At 37.0% G+C, this 19,556-nt stretch overlaps 1 protein-coding gene across 1 annotated transcript in view; it reads right to left on the bottom strand.

The window, feature by feature from the left end:
• Window positions 1-12,142: 12,142 nt before the first annotated feature.
• Window positions 12,143-19,556, bottom strand: part of ABCB1 (ATP binding cassette subfamily B member 1) — a 47,874-nt gene continuing 40,460 nt past the window's right edge. The window contains exons 22-26 of the mRNA XM_019471097.1: window positions 18,584-18,740; window positions 17,930-18,127; window positions 15,456-15,662; window positions 13,740-13,886; window positions 12,143-12,369 (exon numbers count right to left, since the gene is read on the bottom strand). Coding sequence (XP_019326642.1) covers window positions 12,163-12,369; window positions 13,740-13,886; window positions 15,456-15,662; window positions 17,930-18,127; window positions 18,584-18,740 — 916 coding nt within the window. The 3' untranslated portion in view covers window positions 12,143-12,162. The remainder of the gene's footprint in view (window positions 12,370-13,739; window positions 13,887-15,455; window positions 15,663-17,929; window positions 18,128-18,583; window positions 18,741-19,556) is intronic.

Here is a 19,556-nt window from a genome sequence, read left to right as displayed (position 1 = left end):
AGATTTAGACTAGATCTAAGGAAGACATTTTTTACGCTGAGGGTGGTGAAGCACTGGCACAGGTTGCCCAGAGAGGTGGTGGATGCCCCATCCCTGGAAACATTCCAGGTCAGGTTGGACGGGGCTCTGAGCAACCTGATCTGGTTGAAGATGTCCCTGCCCACGGCAGGGGGGTTGGACTAGATGACCTTTAGAGGTCCCTTCCAACCCAAACTATTCTATGAGTCTATGATTCTAAAATGCAAAAATATTGTGGCCTGCATACAAAAGAAGAAAATTAAAACTGTGTGCTTCCAAATCACCTGTTTAAAAATAAATGCAATTGTATTGTAAAATCTGCAATACAATACAATACAACTCCTGTTGTTTTCTGGATATGAATTCGGGTGGCAGAGTGGCTGAGAAGAGACTAGTTAGTAATTAGTATAGTACTGATAAGTTAGAATCAATTGCAAAAGAGTAACTTGAAAATGGAAGCTAAGATTTCCTAGTTTCTGACAATGCCTTTCAAACAGTATTCCATTAGGCAGTGATGCCAGGTGCTTATGAAAGTATAGCTAGTGTGGGAGAGAAATTTTCTGGCATATGCTACCCTTATGCTGGGGATTTTCTTTTTCATTCTTTCTGTGTCTCCAAACACATTTCAGGTCCATATTACATCCCCCTTCCCACTGATCTGTTAACAGATCTATGTCAGCATCTGTTGGATGTAGCTGTGACAGTAAAAACCTCCAGCATTTTAAGCTAGCTTACTCCATCTCCTGTATCTGCCTTTTCTTTCCTTTCTCCTCCATTTTCCCTTCCCATTGCAGATCTCTGAGTACTCTATACCGTAAACAGTGAAGTGCCTCTAGTATAGCTCTGCAACATAAGTAGAGATACATATATAAAAATAATAAATTTTAAACATTATGGTAGACTGGGATTGCTAAACATGCAAATAGCATGAAACTTACCACTGTAAACAGGCTGTCCATATTCAGTTTCTCAGGTTTCTCCCTTCCCATTGCAGATCTCTGAGTACTCTATACCGTAAACAGTGAAGTGCCTCTAGTATAGCTCTGCAACATAAGTAGAGATACATATATAAAAATAATAAATTTTAAACATTATGGTAGACTGGGATTGCTAAACATGCAAATAGCATGAAACTTACCACTGTAAACAGGCTGTCCATATTCAGTTTCTCAGGTTTCTTCTTGTCTCCACTGCTAAAAAATTATTATTGTATTTTAAGTAGGAAGAGCACTTAAAACGTCAAAGCAAGCCTAATGCATCATTAATACAACTACTGTCTATTAATTGTGTTCACATGCAAGGAGGAGATACAGGAATGTAAAATAAGAGCTTTTAATGTAATCTCAGTGCATTTCTCTGAACACTGTTAAAAATACTTTCAAGAAGTCTTCTGGTTTGGTATTGTGTTAACACGGAGCCTATTTGGGAAAAAAAAACCCATAGGTTACAAGCTACCTATGTAAGACTCATTTAAAATTACAGCTCCTGTGAAAAAGTATTAAGAATGGCTGTAGCTAAATCTACAGTGGGACTTTGATAATGTAGCAAAAGTCCTCTTGCAAACTTTGCTAGTGTCCTCCTATTTATATTCCACTTTTTTTTTCTTAAAGAAGAGGGTGGGAAGTTCTTTGATGATTAAAGCTGCCTGTCTAGCCTTTCTAGCCTAGGCTAGGGCCGAGTGGTAGCTATTGGCCATATTTTTAAGTAGCTTTGGAAAATTAGGTGGGTAGGCTAATCTAACATTACTGCCAATTGCCTGTCAAAGACCTCTCATAGCTAAGTACTTTGATTTCAGATCATTAGACTGCAGTCGGGCAGACATGAAAGGGGTAGAGAGGAGAGCGTGCAGGACATCTGACCCCAATTGGCCCTCCATTCTAATAAAAAAGTTATACTTCCTTCAGAGAACTTGGGGAAGCATGTAACTTAGCTGTCCTTTAACTACTCTGACTTCAGTTCTCTCAGTATTTTGGATCAGCCTTTTAACAGAAGAGGATAGATGCAGCTGTCACTATCTTTTCTCAAAAGAATGAGTGAAGCAGCCAAATTTTCAATAACCCCGATAGAAATTCTCAATCATAGCATGAAGGTACAAGCAAAGCTTTCTGCTCCTCAGACAGGCTTCCCCTGACCTGGGCGGTGCAACTGGATTTATCCGTTAACAATTTATCTATATTTAGATATAGATATTGATACATTTTTATATCTGCATTTGTCTATATTGTCTGAAGAGAATAATGGATATCAAAGACTTTTCCAAAAAAGGAAAACTGTCTGATTATTCTTGTATTGTTTACCAGTAAAATTTAAGCCTATGCAGTTAAAGGTAAAACATTAGTAGAATAGAATCATAGAACAGCCCAGGTTGGAAGGGACCTCCAAAGATCATCTGGTCTGACCTTTCGTGGGAATATTTTAAAATCAGCTGCTATACTTACCATTTGCCTTCAGATCCATAATCCTGATATGATACAGCAATATTATCATCCTTTCCATTTCTGTAAGACTTTGTTTCATCTTCAGAATGCATTTTAATCTGTTTGAGAAACAAAGTACCTCAGGAAAATCTACCAGTAATATTTAACTGAGAGGATGCAAAGCTAATAATCTGAAAACCTATATCCTGATGTGCTGTTTGAAACCATCATGTTTTCCATTTTTAAACAGGACCCACAGGGGTGTCCTCTGCAGAATCCTTAGTAATATGTCATTTCAAAGCATGCAAATTTCTGCAGTTTACCATAATTAATACAAAATAAACAGTAAAATGTATTTTAAAGTAGAATGAAATTTCACTGGATATTTTTGCTTGGTTTTTAGTACTCACTATTGAACATTGATAATCTGTCTTAGACAAAATAAATGTGCTGACTTCCCGGGGGTGTGTGATCTTAATCTGTTTTCACCTGTTCTGGAAGGTTATTCAACAGTCTGTAGGACTAGGTTGGTTAGGACCAAGCAGTGAGGTTGGACTTTGCTCAATTTACATAAAACTCTAATGAGGAAAAACTTTCAAAAACTGGTGCATGCCAGCCTTTTGCAGCCCCCTTGGAGCCTGCTAGGTCTGCAAAGGACTATGTGCATGCTCTGCCTCCAGAAATGAATAGTTTTGAGGAGCATGTTTTATCAGTCACTCTTGAAAGCATCTGAGAAGTCTCCTCTTAACTCCTCTCAAAGGAAGCCTCTTTGTTCATATTTTAATCATTCCTCGTAAGGTTCACAAGTAATCAGGATGACTGAAAAAAGCACCATTTCCGGGAGCAGACCATCACACTGGGCCATGAACCCACCATAAGCTGTTCAAGGGAAGGTGCTCTTGTTATCACTTTTCAGCCATCCATGATCAAACTGAATGGGAGTCAGTGTGATCCCTTTTGAATATCTTGTGCCCAGAAGATGGAGTTCATTTGCAGAAAGTCATATACTTTCCTTAATGACAAATGCTCATAAAGACTCTTTAGGCCTACTCTTACAATAGGTAACAGATAATGCTCATAAGTTTTATATTAGGATTTAAACTGTGCTATATTTTCTCTCTCGAATTAGCTCACCTCAGCGTTTTATGGATGGTTGTGTTTATACATGGAAAATTGGTGTTGTCTTTTGAGAGTTTGATAGTGTTGGTTGAGAAGGAATGGAAAGCTTAAGAAAAAATTAAATCAAAAAATTTAATGAGTCAGAATAATAAGTCAGAATGAGGTTTGACGATGTGAGAGCTGTTAGGAACTTGGTGGAACTTGGTGGTTTTCTTTCATTATGAGTTCTCAGGGTGGCCTTTCAGGGCCTTACAGCAATGCAGTGGCAGGAGAAGGGTGGCAGAGGGGAAAGGAAGAGCTGCTGCAGCTCCTCTCTCATCAGGAGAGGCAGGAGAGGAGAGAGAAGCAACCACAGCAGTACCTGAACATCCACTTTTCAGCTTCCTGTGGCCATCCTGTGAACAATTATCTGCAATTCCTAACACAAAGGTTTGCCAGTCCCTGGCTTTCACTGAGTAAAGGCATGGCTTGCTGTCGTGCTGTCAAAACAATGTTCTATTAGAAGTGATGGCTTGTTGGTAAAAGTGACAAAACACCCCTCTCTCTCCTTGGGGAGACACAACCCAAGGCTGATTCCTTGGCTCAGGCTGTCAGCCAAAACTGGGGATGAAAGCAGAGATAATAAAGTATTTCTAAAACATTCCTTTTGTCATATTCCAGTCATCTTTGAGGTGCAGGATACTTCTACGTACCCTTTGGACAAAAGTTTAGAAAGTGATTTTCAAGCATTATTTTTATGACTATTTTCTTCTTAATATGGCTTGTGATGTATTGAATGGTTTTGACATACTGGAAGCCACCATATGGAGTGGATCTGTTTAATTGGGTGGATCCACATGGTTGACCATGATTTTTCCTGCACAGAATCACAGGATGGCTGAGGTTGGCAGGCACCTCTGGAGACCATCTAGTCCAAACCCTAGCTCAAAGAGGGCCAAGTAGAGCAGGTTACGCAGGGCTGTGTCTAGTCTGGTTTTGAATATCTAAATGTAGACTCCACAACCTCTCTAAGCAACCTGTTCCAGTGTTCAACCACCCTCACAATAATAAACTCTTTTCTCATGTTTAGACAGAATTTGACCCATCACTTCTTGTTCTGTTACCGGATACAATTGAGAAGAGTAATGTGTATGGACATACATTGTCACCCACAATGAGAAGTTCATTGGTGTGTTATTGAGAATTATTTTAAGTCAGCTGTTCTCTGGCATGGACATCCTAGATATATATTTTATTATAATTTAAGGAAACATAATAAACCTGACGATCTGGAACATATTGGGAGGAATTGGCCACCAGCTCATTTAATCCTTCTTGATGAAACTTAGAAACAAAAGTTCACATCATTTTCAGATAGCTAGAGATGAAGAACAACTGTGCAATAGAAAATGGATTTTCTAGGTCAAATGCAATTAAGATAATAAGGTAAAGCTAAGGAATTTGCTATGACTAAATAGTATAACGTAGCTACCTCTATAAACATAGAAAACATATAATTTGAGAACAAACTGATATCACAGTGTTTAAGTATCTGTTTAATATGTGAATTCCCTAATATGGACTTTTTAAGATGACAGATTTAATGACTTATTTTGTATAATGGTAAATGGATAAAAAATTATGTTCAGATGCCTAAGATATGTAACCTCAATTCATAGGCTGGAATCCAAGTAATTGGCCAGTCTGTCAGTTATTTATCATCTCTGAAACTGAAGTCGGTAGGCAAAAACACTTGAAAATGTTGAAGTGATTCCCCCTGAAACAGCTGTAATATTTCTTACTGATAGATGGGTATTCTGAAGCTTAACATTTGCAATACGCTCTGAGTATTTAGAAACAAAAACTGTGGATGAAAACAATAGTCCAAAACTTTTGTTGACTTAATCTGAGATAGAAGTTCCTTTTATTTGCATGAATATTCTGATGTTTTGCTTTTGGACATGATATGGGATTCCCGAGGCAAACACCTAAAAGAGGTGTTTGCTCTTCCCACAAGAAGGAGGCAGATGGTTACGGGCAGGTGGACTGCAGCTGCTATTCTGATGTTTGTAGGTGATAGTACAAGAATTGTAGTCATGGCCAGTGCTGCTACACCGCACAAGCAGCTACACACACATAAACTCCTAAAGCTGGATGAGCAGGAGCAGCCAGAGAAGGCTGTGTTAGTGCTCCATGAGGCTTCGCAGAAATGTCAAGTCCGGTTTTGTGTCTCAAGCACCAAACTATTTACTGACTAAACTGATATACATTTCCTCTACAGCTGGGAGCTGAAAGTTTTAAATTGTGTAGTTATATTAATTTTTTTTTTTGGATGAGAGCATATTCTCATAACAGTCTTCCTTTATGATACTCATGAATATACTGACCAGACATTTCTTCTTGTGAAGTAATCTCATCCTAGAAACAGATTTTTCCTCAGTGTAGAGCAATAAACCATCTCTGTATCCTCACTGCAGCCAGTTTTACCAATTATATAACTAAATTCTTTTAAGTTTATTATTTTAAGTGACATAAAAGTGCATTGTACATCTATTTTAAAGTCTGTGGTAAATTAAATTGAACGAAACATTGAATTTCCTGTCCACAGCTGCAAAATCAAGCAATTCTGTAATGCTTTTATCCTCTATTAGCAGGAAATACTAAATCCATCTAATATAAAATACTGATGTCGGTGGTAAAATGCCTGTTGTCTTGCAGGTGAAAAATTTCACTTTAACATAAGTGTAACATTTTAATACCCTATTTTGTAAATTTCTATATCTGTTCTTTAAAAATCATAGGGCACCTGACATTCAATGTAGATTGATAGTGGTGTTGAATGTAATATCTCTTAAAGAAGTAATTCACTCAGGAAAATGGCACTCAAACTCCATATCTGGAATCAAATTACCCAGACTAAATGAAAACCTCTTTGCTCTTGTAATACTCAGACAGATTTTTAATACATGGGAAGACTTTTCTTTAACCACCTTCTTTATCTTAATATATTTTGCGACAAATACGATTAAATTAGGAAAAAATAAATGAAAGGCCTTTGATTTCAATACTAAGATAAACATTATCTACCATCATTGATTGCCTCCAGTAGGACTGCTTAACGTAGTACAAGCTGGGAAGAGCAGTTAGTGTCTACTGCCTTAGTCTAGATCTTAAGAACTCTGATTTTAGTAGACATGGTAGCAATGCTGTCAGGACTGTAAATTGATACTATTCCCTTGGGCAGAAAAGAGAGTGGGGATCCTGGACAGTAACCAAAAGCTCCTAAGAATGTTGCTTTTTGGATTAGACAGAACACTGTCTATATTGAGTTGAACAAGATATACATGAAGATGAAAAGAAAAAGAAACTTCTAAAAGAAAATGCAGATTAACTTAGCTATTGTCTGAAGAAATGAGGCCATCAAGTGGCAAATTAAAGACATGGCCACAGAAAGAAAAATAATTGATTAATAGTACCGGTGATAATGAAGAAAATACACACCTTCCATCATGAACTCAAAGGAAACTGGTGTGAAAGTTCAGACACAGAAATTCCTCCTAGCTTTTTATTTTTTCAGGAGGAATTCTAGAGAAATTTTGAAGGATATTTTAGAAATTCTTTATCAATGCAAGATTCTTAGATGGAAAGCACAAAGATTTTTTCTATCTTTAAAGTCTCATAGGTAATAATGGAAGAATGAGAGTTAGAAGGAATAACCACTTCAAAGGAAAGATTTCAAATGTCTTCAAATGAGAGCCAAGTGAGCAACTAAGTTTCTGATGATTTATTGAGCTCCTCAGGAAATTGCAGGAAATGAAATTATAAACATCTATAAAACTAGATGGTTGTATGCTTCATTGAATGCACCATTAACAAGCTGAACCTTGAAATATTAGCATCCTGAATTGTAATTCTCAACTCTAGCATGCATGAAGCTTAATGTCTGAGCTGTTTCTGATTTAGCAGATATGTAAATAACTCTCATCATTAATTACTCCTTTTATGTTGAAGAATAGACAGGTACATGGAGATAAATCTGTAGAGTTACCTAACAGAAAATCTTGGGAAAACTTAATTTAGATTAGGAATTTCTATGCTGAATTCACTTTGTGGATGGAGAAACGTGTCATAATTCCATAGTGCCTTCTTCTACCCATCCCTTGGAATATGTGCATAAATTTTGTTTGTTTGTTTTTTGAACAACATGGAAATGACGTATTGTCTTACCTCACTATGAAATATGTGCATGTCAAGGAATGACTGAAGAGTTTGTACAACAAACAAGCGTATTGATTAATCCAAAACGAAAGCTGTACAAAATGTGATATATGTACAAGTGAGGTTAAGAAGAAATTAATATTGGTGAAAGCCAAGAGTGCCTAGAAAGAAAAAAGCGTGAAGCCAATATTAACCAAACAGCTTGTCAGAGCCCCAGCAGTAAATAGAGAGTAGATAATGCTAGTCACCTTACACCTATAGTAGCTTAATCCTTTCTAAGTTCTGCCCTGACTCTTTTTATATATTGCTGTAAACAAAGCTGACCTAATTAAAAACACTTGAAAAGTAGGTGGGAACTAGGATTTACTGTGTCAGATAGATATGCATTTCTTCTCCCTCAATATTGCTTCATTTTAACATCTTGCATGTCCTGAACTTAACTTTTTTCTTAGATTCCCATTAATCAAGTTATTCACTTACCCCATTTTCATAAGTGATTTGAGAACCAAATCAGAAGTAACGTGAAAATAAAACTATTCCTGTCTGTTAGATGATGTAAGGACCATGCTATTTTATCTTAGAACAGTTGTTCGCTGTATTCAAAAGATTTGTTAACATATTTGTCTCCTTTACTAAGCAAATGAATGACATCATTTCTACCCATGGACACTTAAAGCAAATCTATTAAGACACAGATTATATATACATTATATATGTAGACACAGTCTTTACTTTTAAGTTACCTAAAATATCAATGACTATAAATGTTTGGGCCCATACAATTTCTAGTATTTCCATAAAAAAAGTTTCTGTCTTGGTGAATACAAAGCTGCAGCTAGTGTTTACAGATCTACTTTTATGAAACATTATGTAGTGCAGGATCTAAGATGCTTATTTTAATATAGCAGTCCTTCAAGGTGTGACTGATTTTCTTGACACTAAGGCATTGACAATGTAGGTATTTATGATAATCATGCTCATATCCTTTTATGAAGAGATACAATACGAGATTGTTGTTCATCTGGCCTGTCAGTGACAGCAGCTCTAGAATGGGATGAACTGTGCCCTAGACTTCATTGCCCACACCTTTGTTAACCATGCACAAGATGGGCTTGCTTAGAGAAATGAGCTTAGGCACGAATGTTCACTTTCAGTTAGATGCAGTCCTGTCCTAGACCTCTACAGCAACAGCATTAGTATACTGATCTCCTTAGTTAACAGAGTACAGCTAGAATGAAATGTACGCAGGAATAAGCATACAAAGACAAAAGGAAATGTACTCACAATAACAGGGATTGCTAAAGATAGTTGGGGAAGAACTTTGAGGGAATGCCTGAAGAAGAGATTAGTGGAGATCCAGAACTGATTTACAGTCTTCCTTTGGAGATGGTACATGGTCTATGGCATTGGTGACAAATACTCCTTCAGAATCTTTTGAGGGGATGGAGAATGCTGGAGTTTGTTTATGCTCTCGCTCTGTGTCAGAAATTATAGAAGGGCTATATACCCTACTATAGTAGTGAGGTATTTGTTGCATAAGGAACAGCAAATTGCCCTTGTAGGGGTAAGTATGCTGGAGAATGCTGGGCAATAGGACACTGTAGTATTCAACACCCTGATAAGAATCTGCAGTAAGAAAGGCTTTCTAGACCTAAACCCCATTTTTCTTCTGAGCTCTCTCTTTTGATCAGTTGTTTCAGCAGCAGGGCTATCAGACGGCTGAACTTAAGTGCTTCTTGCTTCCTTTTTCCCCCAGTCAGTGGCATATGCTTGGAAAGTGGTTCGGATTGCCAAGGTGGTGTCGATGCTCACATCTCTCTAAAGCCTTGTTCCAAAGGTAACGGGGCAAGAGGCACAAGAAATGTGTAAAAACACTGCTAGATTACCTTCCGCCAGAAAGGTAAGTTCTGCTTGAAACTGCTGCAGGATTTCAAAAGAAGAACAAGACAGAGGAAAAAAAGTCTATTACTTCAGAATAACAACACGTGTATCTTAGGGTATCAAGGTGAACTAAAACGTCTCAGAGCCTAACTGAAAAGGCAGAGATAGGAAGTAAGATCTCTTATGCCCTGTAGAAAGGCACAGCAGAAAAATGGTCCTTAAAGCAGAATTGTTCTAGGTCAGTCAACCCTTCATTTGGGTCAAGCATTATAATGTAAAAGTGTATGAATAGAGTATGGTGAACACCACATTTTTGGAGGTATCCCTGTCTGTCCTTTTGGCTTTGTGACGAAAAATTGCATGATGAGGCATCTGGTGGTAGCACAATAGTAGTAGTATGGTTGTTGTAGTCTTCTGAAAGGAAATTCTGAAAGGAAAGAACTTGTGAGCAGCAGCATAGTTATTTAAGCATTTATGGTGGATTTGGAAACAAAGATCCATTATCCTTAAAGGAAAGCGCTTACTTTGCTTATAGCCCCTTTCAACCAAAAGTGAGGTGTTTAGCAATTTTTATGCAAACTTTTGCATAAATCTCAACAAAGGGGAAATACTTCTTTAGAAATGTGGAAGAAAAGGATAGGGAAAAATAGATTGTTTTGGAAAGTTTCTAAATTCGACATGAATTTCTGAAATAGATTTTAAACTGTATGGCCAAAATTTTCAAAACTGATTTTCATATGTCTGTGGTAAAACATTTACAGTGCTTGCCTGATTTTCAGGAAAAGCTAAATTTGTCTGCTAAATCAAGCATCTTTGAAATGATACGAGTTGGGGAAACAATCCAATCATTTAAAAAGCCTAGTTTTAAAAATAAAAGACTAAAATCCAGAATTAAGAAAAAAAAGAAACCTAAATATGGTCTCATTTGAATCTTCAGACTATAACATTAAAAAATATCCTTAATATTTAATTAAATATTAAATATTTATTAAATATAAACGTCTAATATTTAATATTGCAAGAATTCCATTCTTGCAATTGCAAGTATAACTTACGTATATTACGGTGCAGACTAATAGCCTTACTCATGGACAAGAACCTTATTGTATCAAGTAACACATAAATAGGAAACACAAATTTGCTAGTCAAATTGGTTTTCCATCTAAGACAGGAACAGAAGAAAACAGGTAAGTGATTCAAGAGGAATACAATGAGACTGTATCAATGAACATTCTGGAGAGTGTTATTAGTACATTGATGAGCCTAACTGCCTATCAGTTAGGCTGTGTGTGTATGAATATCTACATGTAGGTAAGACAGATCACGTGTAAATCTCAGGGATCAGAAATTGCTATGACGGAAGTGTGGAAGACTGATTAATCAGGCCAGTTTTAAACTTAAAAACAAAACTTTACTGCATAGATATTCATTAACAATACACATTGCTAATGGTTAGTTCTTAATAATTATTAATCACTGTTACTACATATTCAAAGCAGTTAGTCCTTAACAGTCATTCTAAATTAGCAACTAATATACAATGCCACAGAGCTGATGCCATGTAATTAGCACTGATGGTTACAGTCCTTGAGAGTCTTAGTCATCAGGGTAATCCAGTTCAAGAGCTCTTCAATGAAAGAAGATATCACTGAAAAGAGTGTCCTTCCTTCCACCTCCTCCAAGCCCACATTCAATATTTTCATCTTTTATAAAATATTGCAGTCTTTAGAGAGTTCTTAGCACTTGACCTCTGACCCTTAGGACTTTGGGAGACTTGCAGATACTACTCTCCTAGGCTGCAGCAGGTGCCTTGCCTTGCCCATCAGTCGTGGGTTTTTTCTCATCTGCTGATTCTTTTCTGTGTTACATTTAAAGCAATCTTTTCCCAGCTCTTAAGGTTGCACCTCTTCAGTGATCGGTAACTGAACATCAGTGAGGTATTTACAGTTCTGGGACATTTGTTTTCAGCCTGCGCCCATATTTTCAAGACCTTTGCTGTCATCCCAGGCTAAAACTCCACATGGTAACAAGAGACATCTGGCATCAAGCTCCAGCTGACCTGCAAGTTCTCATAACAAGTTGATAACAAGCCTAATAGGCCAGGACTGACTGTGCCTTACAGAGGCACAGTGAGGATAAGGCTTTAGGTCTGTTTCTGGCAATAGCACAACTGTTTTTACTGAGCATGAAAATGTTTACAGGTTGTTTACCAGACATGCCTGATTAGTGTGATTTTGACAGAGTAAAAACAAGCTAATGTTAATTACATTTGGCTTAGCATGTTTCTACTTCTATGAGTGCAATAGGCCTCTGCTTTGGCCACATAGTGGAGTGGTTTGAATAATGAAAACTAGTAGTGAGAAACTGGTACATATTTACTTAGTATTTCTTGTTTTCATAGGACTTACGAAAGGAAGGATGAAAATCAAAAGTATCAAGACTGACTATTGATATTGAAATAATTGCAGTGACAAAAATAGCAGTTTTGAAATAATTACAGTGGCAATTCAGAGATAAGTACTGCCTTTAATTACATGTTGCGTGACCCACTTTGAACATTGACCAGAGAATAGTAGATGCCTTTTTCAGCCAGGAGCTGCTGATGGGTCCCTTGCTCTACGACCTTGCCGTTCTGGATGACGGCAATCTTGTCAGCATTTTGGATGGTGGAGAGGCGGTGAGCTATCACAATGCAGGTGCGACCTTCTCTGGCTTTATCCAGCGCTTCCTGGACAATCTGCACAATGAACAAACCAAAAGGTGAACTATTCTGGCAGCTGTCATGAGATATACCTCGATTGCCATCTGTGAAGCAAACTGTAATATGACAGTGAGGGAAAGGGAATATCTGTGGCTTTGCCTTCCTGTTTCAGAATTAGCCTGTGTTGGCAAGGAGTCAAAAGTGTCATAGCAGATGATGCCATGATAGCTAAGAGGATGAGATGAAACCAGGCTCATTACTGAGATGCATGGTAGGAGAACAAGAGAAAATTGTCATAAATTGTAACAGGGGAGGTTTTGACTGGATAGAAGAAAAATATTCACTGCAAGGATAATTAAGCACTGAAACAGGGACAAAAGAGAGCTTGTTGAATCTTCCTGGAGATTTTCAAGGACCCTACTGGGCACAGCACTAAACAACATAGTTTGAATTCAGTATTGGCCCTTGTTTGAAGAGAAGGTTTGATTAGAGACCTCCAGAGGTCCCTTCCTTGACTGATTATTTATATATAGGAGTTAAGTCGGTAATCTTGGGTCAGTTACTATCACACTAGTTCTCATGATTTCGCAGGGAGTCTCGTGAATCATGTTTTTCTTAAAGCTAGCACTGGCAGAAAAATACTAATAAGAATCTCTGCTTTCTTTTCTTTATTCCTTATGTTTATTAATGCAGAATAAAATAAGAGATGAAATTTCTGTACCTAACTGGCACATAATTAAGAAAACAAAGAATCCTGAAATTACTTAATGGCATTTTCCCCTCAAACCTTATGTTTTTATGCCTAGAATTGATCAAAACTTAGTCCATAGGGTTTGAGCTTTTCAGATTATAATATTTGTTATAATATTTGCCTCGTTAATAGTAAGTACTTTTGTAGAATCTGTGTTGATTTTCTAAAGCTAGATTTTTCTTCTGTTATACTAAGTTTGCAGCTTTGGACTTAAAAAAGAAATAAGTGTTCTAGCAATTTTTTTCACTGGAAGTTTGCATATTAGCCATGAACATATAGCAAGGACTGGAGAGCAATGAGAGAAGGAGGAAAAATTATGAAAGCAAGATTTGGCCATTTCTGAGAAAAAAAAGCTCTCTGGCAGCATCCTCAATCTTTTCCGTTTCTGAAGTTTGTGCCTCCTGATTCAATTTTGATAGTGCTTTTCCAGTTGAAGTCTGAAGAATTCCAGGCAAAGAAATGCCTTCTTCATTGCTACTTCAATCTGCCTACTGCCATACAGATGCAAAAAAAAAAAAGCTTTTTTTGGCAAGGAGGAGTAAGACCTTTATATTTGTCTGTTATTAGCATAAAAATGTAATTTGCATAAAACACCATATTTCCATCTTTGGGCTTTAATCTGTGGGAGATTTAATCTGGCTCACAATCAAGTTACCTTTTCACTTTCTGTATCTAAGGCAGACGTAGCTTCATCCAGTAGCAGAATCTGGGGGTGACGTACAAGAGCTCGGGCAATAGCGATACGTTGTTTCTGACCACCAGAAAGCTGAGTTCCCTTGTCTCCTACGTGGGTATTGTATTTCTAGAAACAATATAGTAAGTTCAGATTATGAATGCAAATCAATTCTGAAGTATATTTAAGCATATAGACCCTGACACCAGCCATCCATAAACTGCATATTCCATGCCAATAGCTCTCTGAAAACAGATGACCAGAATTGCTACCTGCCACAGATCTATAGATCTTTCACTAGGAGACTTCTTTGTAACATCAAGCATTTCACAAATTAAAAGCAACAACCCCTCTAAGGTCGGAAGACAACATAATTCTCAATCGGGAGATAGAATACCAAAGCTCAGTGAAAGTCTATGACAATACAGGGGATCAAACCCTGACCTTAAACACTCCAAGCTAGCACCCTAATCAATCAGTTATTCTACCCACATTTATTCATCCTGAAGAAAAAAATAGCAATGTATAAGATGTATCGGTTTCAGGCCAAATTACTTACTATATCTATATATAGACATAGACATTTATACATTTTATGTATATCTACACTACAGTTTGGGACAGTTATGCTTTTAATTTAGTTATGTCAGTTAAGGCAGACCAGTCAGGTCTCCGGACAAACTCATGTGTAGGTCACAGTAGTCTTTGAGGTATTATATATTTGGTTGCAAAAAGCACCAAAGTTTATGAGACATCATTACATATCACAAGATTTCTCTACAAGGTTTGGAAAGAGCAGATCTTGATAAGTCTTTAGAAACTAAACAAGATCTGGAAAAATCATGGACTTTGGCCATTGTATTTTTTCAAGAAATGCAAAAAGCAGCTTAACAGCATGAACTTAAGCTGAATATATACAACATACAACTAAGCTGGCAACCTCCTTGCTTCAGGAAGTTTTAGATACAATTTGACACAGGTTAGAAATTGATTTGTCAAACCCACAGAAGAAAAATCCATCCAGAACTATTATATAATAAAACATGATTTCTATCTTAGGAAGTTCCTGAGTCACAAATTATGCAAAATTAGATGAGAATTCAGGGGAAATATGATTAAATATTTAGCCTTTTTGAATACTTATTTGTAAATACATCTTGCTGGTCACTGCCTGGGACAAGATTTTGTGAATGCAGACCCTTCATCTGACCCAAGATGTTCATTCTTACATTATTATGCGTTGGTCAGCTATATATATGAAAAAAATTCTTAGTAATTTTTGAACTGTAGGAATACTAGAAATTTAAATTCTGACTAGCTATAATTGGAAGAAATGCATAAGAAACTTGTCAGTCTAGCAGAGTCTTTTACATATGCTTGAGATAAATAGGAGCTTAAAAAGAAATGTTTAACTCACTTAAAAAAGCCCACCCACACTTCCAGCTCTCAGTTAGTTACAACTGTGGATTTTCTTCCCTAAAATCTTACATGTTCAGCTCTCCACCTGACACTGGAGTCCCCAGAGTAAAAATAAGTATGGTAAACACAATTAAGAAAGATAAGATTTAAAAATCAGTTTCAGATCTATTTGCATCTCAGGGAGTTATTGCACCCCAGGGAATCATAAATGGACACAATTTTTTCCCTGCCACAGTAGGTCATCTCCAGTTCTGAGTAGGAGAGAAAAGGAATACTTACATCTGGCAGAGAGTCAATGAAGGAATGAATATTGGCTTCTTTTGCTGCACTAATAATTTCCTCATGTGACACCTCCCGACTGTTATCCCCATATGCAATGTTTTCGGCAATAGTGCAGTCAAACAGCATTGGTTCTTGTGAGACGATACCAATCTGAGCTCTCAGCCACTGGATATTTAGTGTCATTGCATTTTTGCCATCAAAAAGCTGAGAAACCAAACATTTTAAATTTCAGACACATGGCTATACGTGTATTTGAGACTTACTGTAAATTTATACACAGAAGTTTTGCAATTGCAGCTCTTTCCTTAGAGATACCATATTACAAGCTCACATAATCCCCTCTCCTCCTACTCCTCTATGTTCCAAAATTTTCTAAGGGCTATTATATAAAAGTGAGGATAGTCCCTTCTGCTGCCTCAGTCCTTTTCTTTGCTTCAAGATTTCATCAGGATTTTGAAGGCAGTGGAAGACAGGATATGCTGAGGCAACTTCAAAGAACTTTGGGTAAAGTTCTTTCATTTCTTTCTTCAGTGGGAAAACTTTCCTCTATTTTGCATACATATTCCCACTGAAGGAACAGATTGGCAGTAGTATTCCATTAAAATAAAGGAAGAGTTGGGTTCATTCATTCACACACTTCTAAGCCAAGCATCCAGTCTTAAATTTAATTGTGATGTAATGCCTGACAATGGACAAATTTACTTCTGGATTCCTTAAGACATCATTTGCAGTCAGTTTTCTTTATTGGCAACTCTGTCAAACTTCTGCTAAATTTGGCTACCTGAGCTGCTATCATTGTCTATTAGATAAATGACAACAGAAATTTTTTTTTCTGGATAGATCAGTTTCATAATTATACAAGTCATATCAACTTGGACACAAATGTACCAGGGCGTTAAGAGGGCTGTTACATCTCCACTAGAATCACACAGTGCAGTGCTCAGGCTCTGTGTTGAGTGACATGATCAGCTGGGTAATTGAAGAACTGCCCCCTTCATAGCATGGCTACTGGACATGATTAATCTACTAATTCCACAGTTTGTGCTAGAACAGCCAATTTTCAGCCAATATAATTGTTTTTCAAAGGAAAGAGATCATAATGAACCTGATTCAAAATCCATTGAAACCAGTGGTAGCTTTTCTACATCTGCAGATGTAAGGGGGGGAAGAAAAAAAAAGCTAGAAAGGAGAAATTGCTTTCAACTACATAGATATTTGCCATCTCTTTTCCTTAGAATTTCAATGGAATTGCAGGCTGCTAAGGTCTGCTTCCTGTTCCTTATTTGATGTGAAAAATCAGCGATGAAGCTAGAGAACTCAGTTGTCACACATTTTGGATCCACCATACCAAACAGCACAACTTTTAGGCATAGTTACTCTCTTTACCAGACTAGCACAGTGCTCACTGTTGTGAACAGCCGTTCTTCTGACAGTTAGTGCTTTTAAGCATACACTCCTTTCACTCAGTTCACAGTGCAACTGAGCTTATGAATTAGTCCACTGCTTTTGTGGTTTCTATGCCAGAGGTCTGTGCTTTTTCCTTCAGTAAACCATTGTTGGTTACAAGGTCAAAAACATCGGTGATGAAGTTGCACTTGGTTAAACATACTTTTGGGGTGCCTGTGCTGCTTCTTTCTACACATCAGTTTGCTACACTGGACCTGTATGGGCATTTCCAATCTCAAAAAAATCTTGTCCGTTGCATCTAGGCCTTATTTAAGTATTGCTTTATCTTTTGTGGGTATCTCTACAGAGACAAGTTCTGAAATCCTTCTTATTCTCACCTCATCCAACCCAAAATGTGTGGGTTCTTTTTCAAACAAAATCCCTGAGCACATTTACATCAAAGAGAAAATGGCAATAAACAATACCGTTATGTGAAAAAAATATGTAAAGTTGCGGAATAAGTAGCGTGGCAAACCCTAGATCTATTTTAAACCAAAATTACTAAAAGTACTTACAATATCGGTTGGTATTTTAAACCAAAATTACTAAAAGTACTTACAATCTATCGGTTGGTAAGTGGGCATACTCTGAAAGATGTTTCTGACAAGTAAAAATTATGATAAAGATTACTTTTGTCACTGTTCACTGTTTTAGGAAAGAACATAGATGGCAAATTCCATTACTACATTATACAGAAGTATATACATACATTTAATAACTTTTAAAGTGTTCTTAACATAAAAACCTCAGGAAATTTGCTCTGAATTCAAAGGCATCATTAGGCATATTTTTACCACACAGATCTTGTTTCATTAATTCATTATAATGTGGGAAACCGGGACTTTTTCCATTGTATTGTTCAATGCATTTAAATAGGGAACCCTGATGAGCCACTGCTTGTCTTTAACATTCAAAATATTTTAAAAATAAAACTAGAAATATCTATTATACTCTACCACATCACATAAAACCAAATAAGTGCACCCTCACTTAACATATTGACATGTTCTTACAAAAATACTTACTATTTCTCCATCAAGTGGATCATAAAATCTCTCAAGCAGCTGAACAACAGTGCTCTTTCCACAGCCACTGCTACCAACAAGAGCCAGAGTTTGTCCCTTTTCTACTTTTAGATTCAAACCTTGGAGGATTTTGACCTCTGGTCGGTTTGGGTAGTTAAATGCCACATCTTTGATCGTTATGCTTCCCCAAAATGTTTCCTATAATTGAAATAGTATCACTGTTACATCTTTAAGACAATTTGACAGATGATTCAAATAGAATTGCAGAAGTCTTTTTTTTCCCCCACTGAAATCAATAGAGTTTTGCATTTGCTGGAATGCTGATGTTAACTCTGTGGTCTGAATCTTTGTGAAGCTATAAAATCAAACTACAGCACTGAACTATTTTGAAAACGCTCATAATTTTGCTGGTTGAATTCTACACAAGTTGTACCTTAACCAGATTTTCAAAACAAATAACCTTTAGACAGTGTGGGCAAAAGCTGGACACATAATAGAGAACTTGGTCCACGTTGTGTTTGGATAAACTGTCGAGAATACATTGAGATAAGGAAGTAATCAGAAGGAGAGGAAAAATCAGTTTGAAGGAACTGAGAAGAGTACTGTCCATATTTGTCAATAAATAATACCGCCCATTATACACGGCTTACTTACGGGCTTCTCTCCTTCCTCGCTGTAACTATCTATGGAGGGTACTCTTTCAAGCAGTAGATACAAGTGGGCTGCTGACAGCTTGGCTTTGGCATAGTCTGGAGCAAAAGAGCTGCTTTGTCCTAATGCCATTGCACCAAATACAACAGCTGAAAACACTCTATAAAAGAAATCAGGAAACAAAAAAAAAAAATCGATAGACAATGAAGAAAAGGACAATGGAAATGGGGCTGCAGTCAGCTTTTTCTTTTACTCGGAGAAAAAAGGGGACTAAATTTAAAAAGAATAAAGTAGTAACCAACTATTATTGCTTTAATTACTCATTTAGCTCCAGAAATTTGTTTTTATCCTCTTTTAGGGAAGTGGGATAAACAAGCCTCCATTCCAAATTCAATGTTTTCATTACTTATTAGCACTAATGTCTTTAATTATTAATACTGGTTAACTATATTAAGTCTCAACTGGGGCTAGGTGGAAAGTGGTCAATGGATGGTAAAATCATTACTCTAATCCTATTCTACTATTGCTGTGGTTTCCTCTCTATGGTTCAATGACCTCTGGGAGTTAGTGATTCATTTTTAAGGCATCAGTGAAGATAAGAAATCAAGCCTGTAACAAGGTGACAATAAAGATTTAATTTGTTATCACAGCTCTGCTGGAAAAAATTCGAAGGGTTCACAACACCAGAAAAAGGTTGAAAACTACGCTATTATTGTTTTATGGTGAATGTAGACGTATCTTTACAGGCTACATTAGAATGGTTTAAGAACCTGCTGTCTTCAGCTATTAATTACTGCCACACAACATAGGATTACTCATCACTGAGAAATGGTAATTGACATTACCATTTGACATTACCAATTGACATTGCTGCTTACCAGGGACTTGCATCAGGGATGTCACCGAGAGGCTACCAAGCCTTGTACAATCCACTGACTATTATCCGCTGCTGCTGTTCCACGTGGGCACCAGTGAT

This window comes from Aptenodytes forsteri, unplaced genomic scaffold (genome assembly GCF_000699145.1).
Source record: "Aptenodytes forsteri isolate BGI_AS27 unplaced genomic scaffold, ASM69914v1 Scaffold172, whole genome shotgun sequence".
In the NCBI taxonomy this organism is placed as follows: Eukaryota; Metazoa; Chordata; class Aves; order Sphenisciformes; family Spheniscidae; genus Aptenodytes; species Aptenodytes forsteri.
This window is presented reverse-complemented; position numbering and strand designations above follow the sequence as displayed.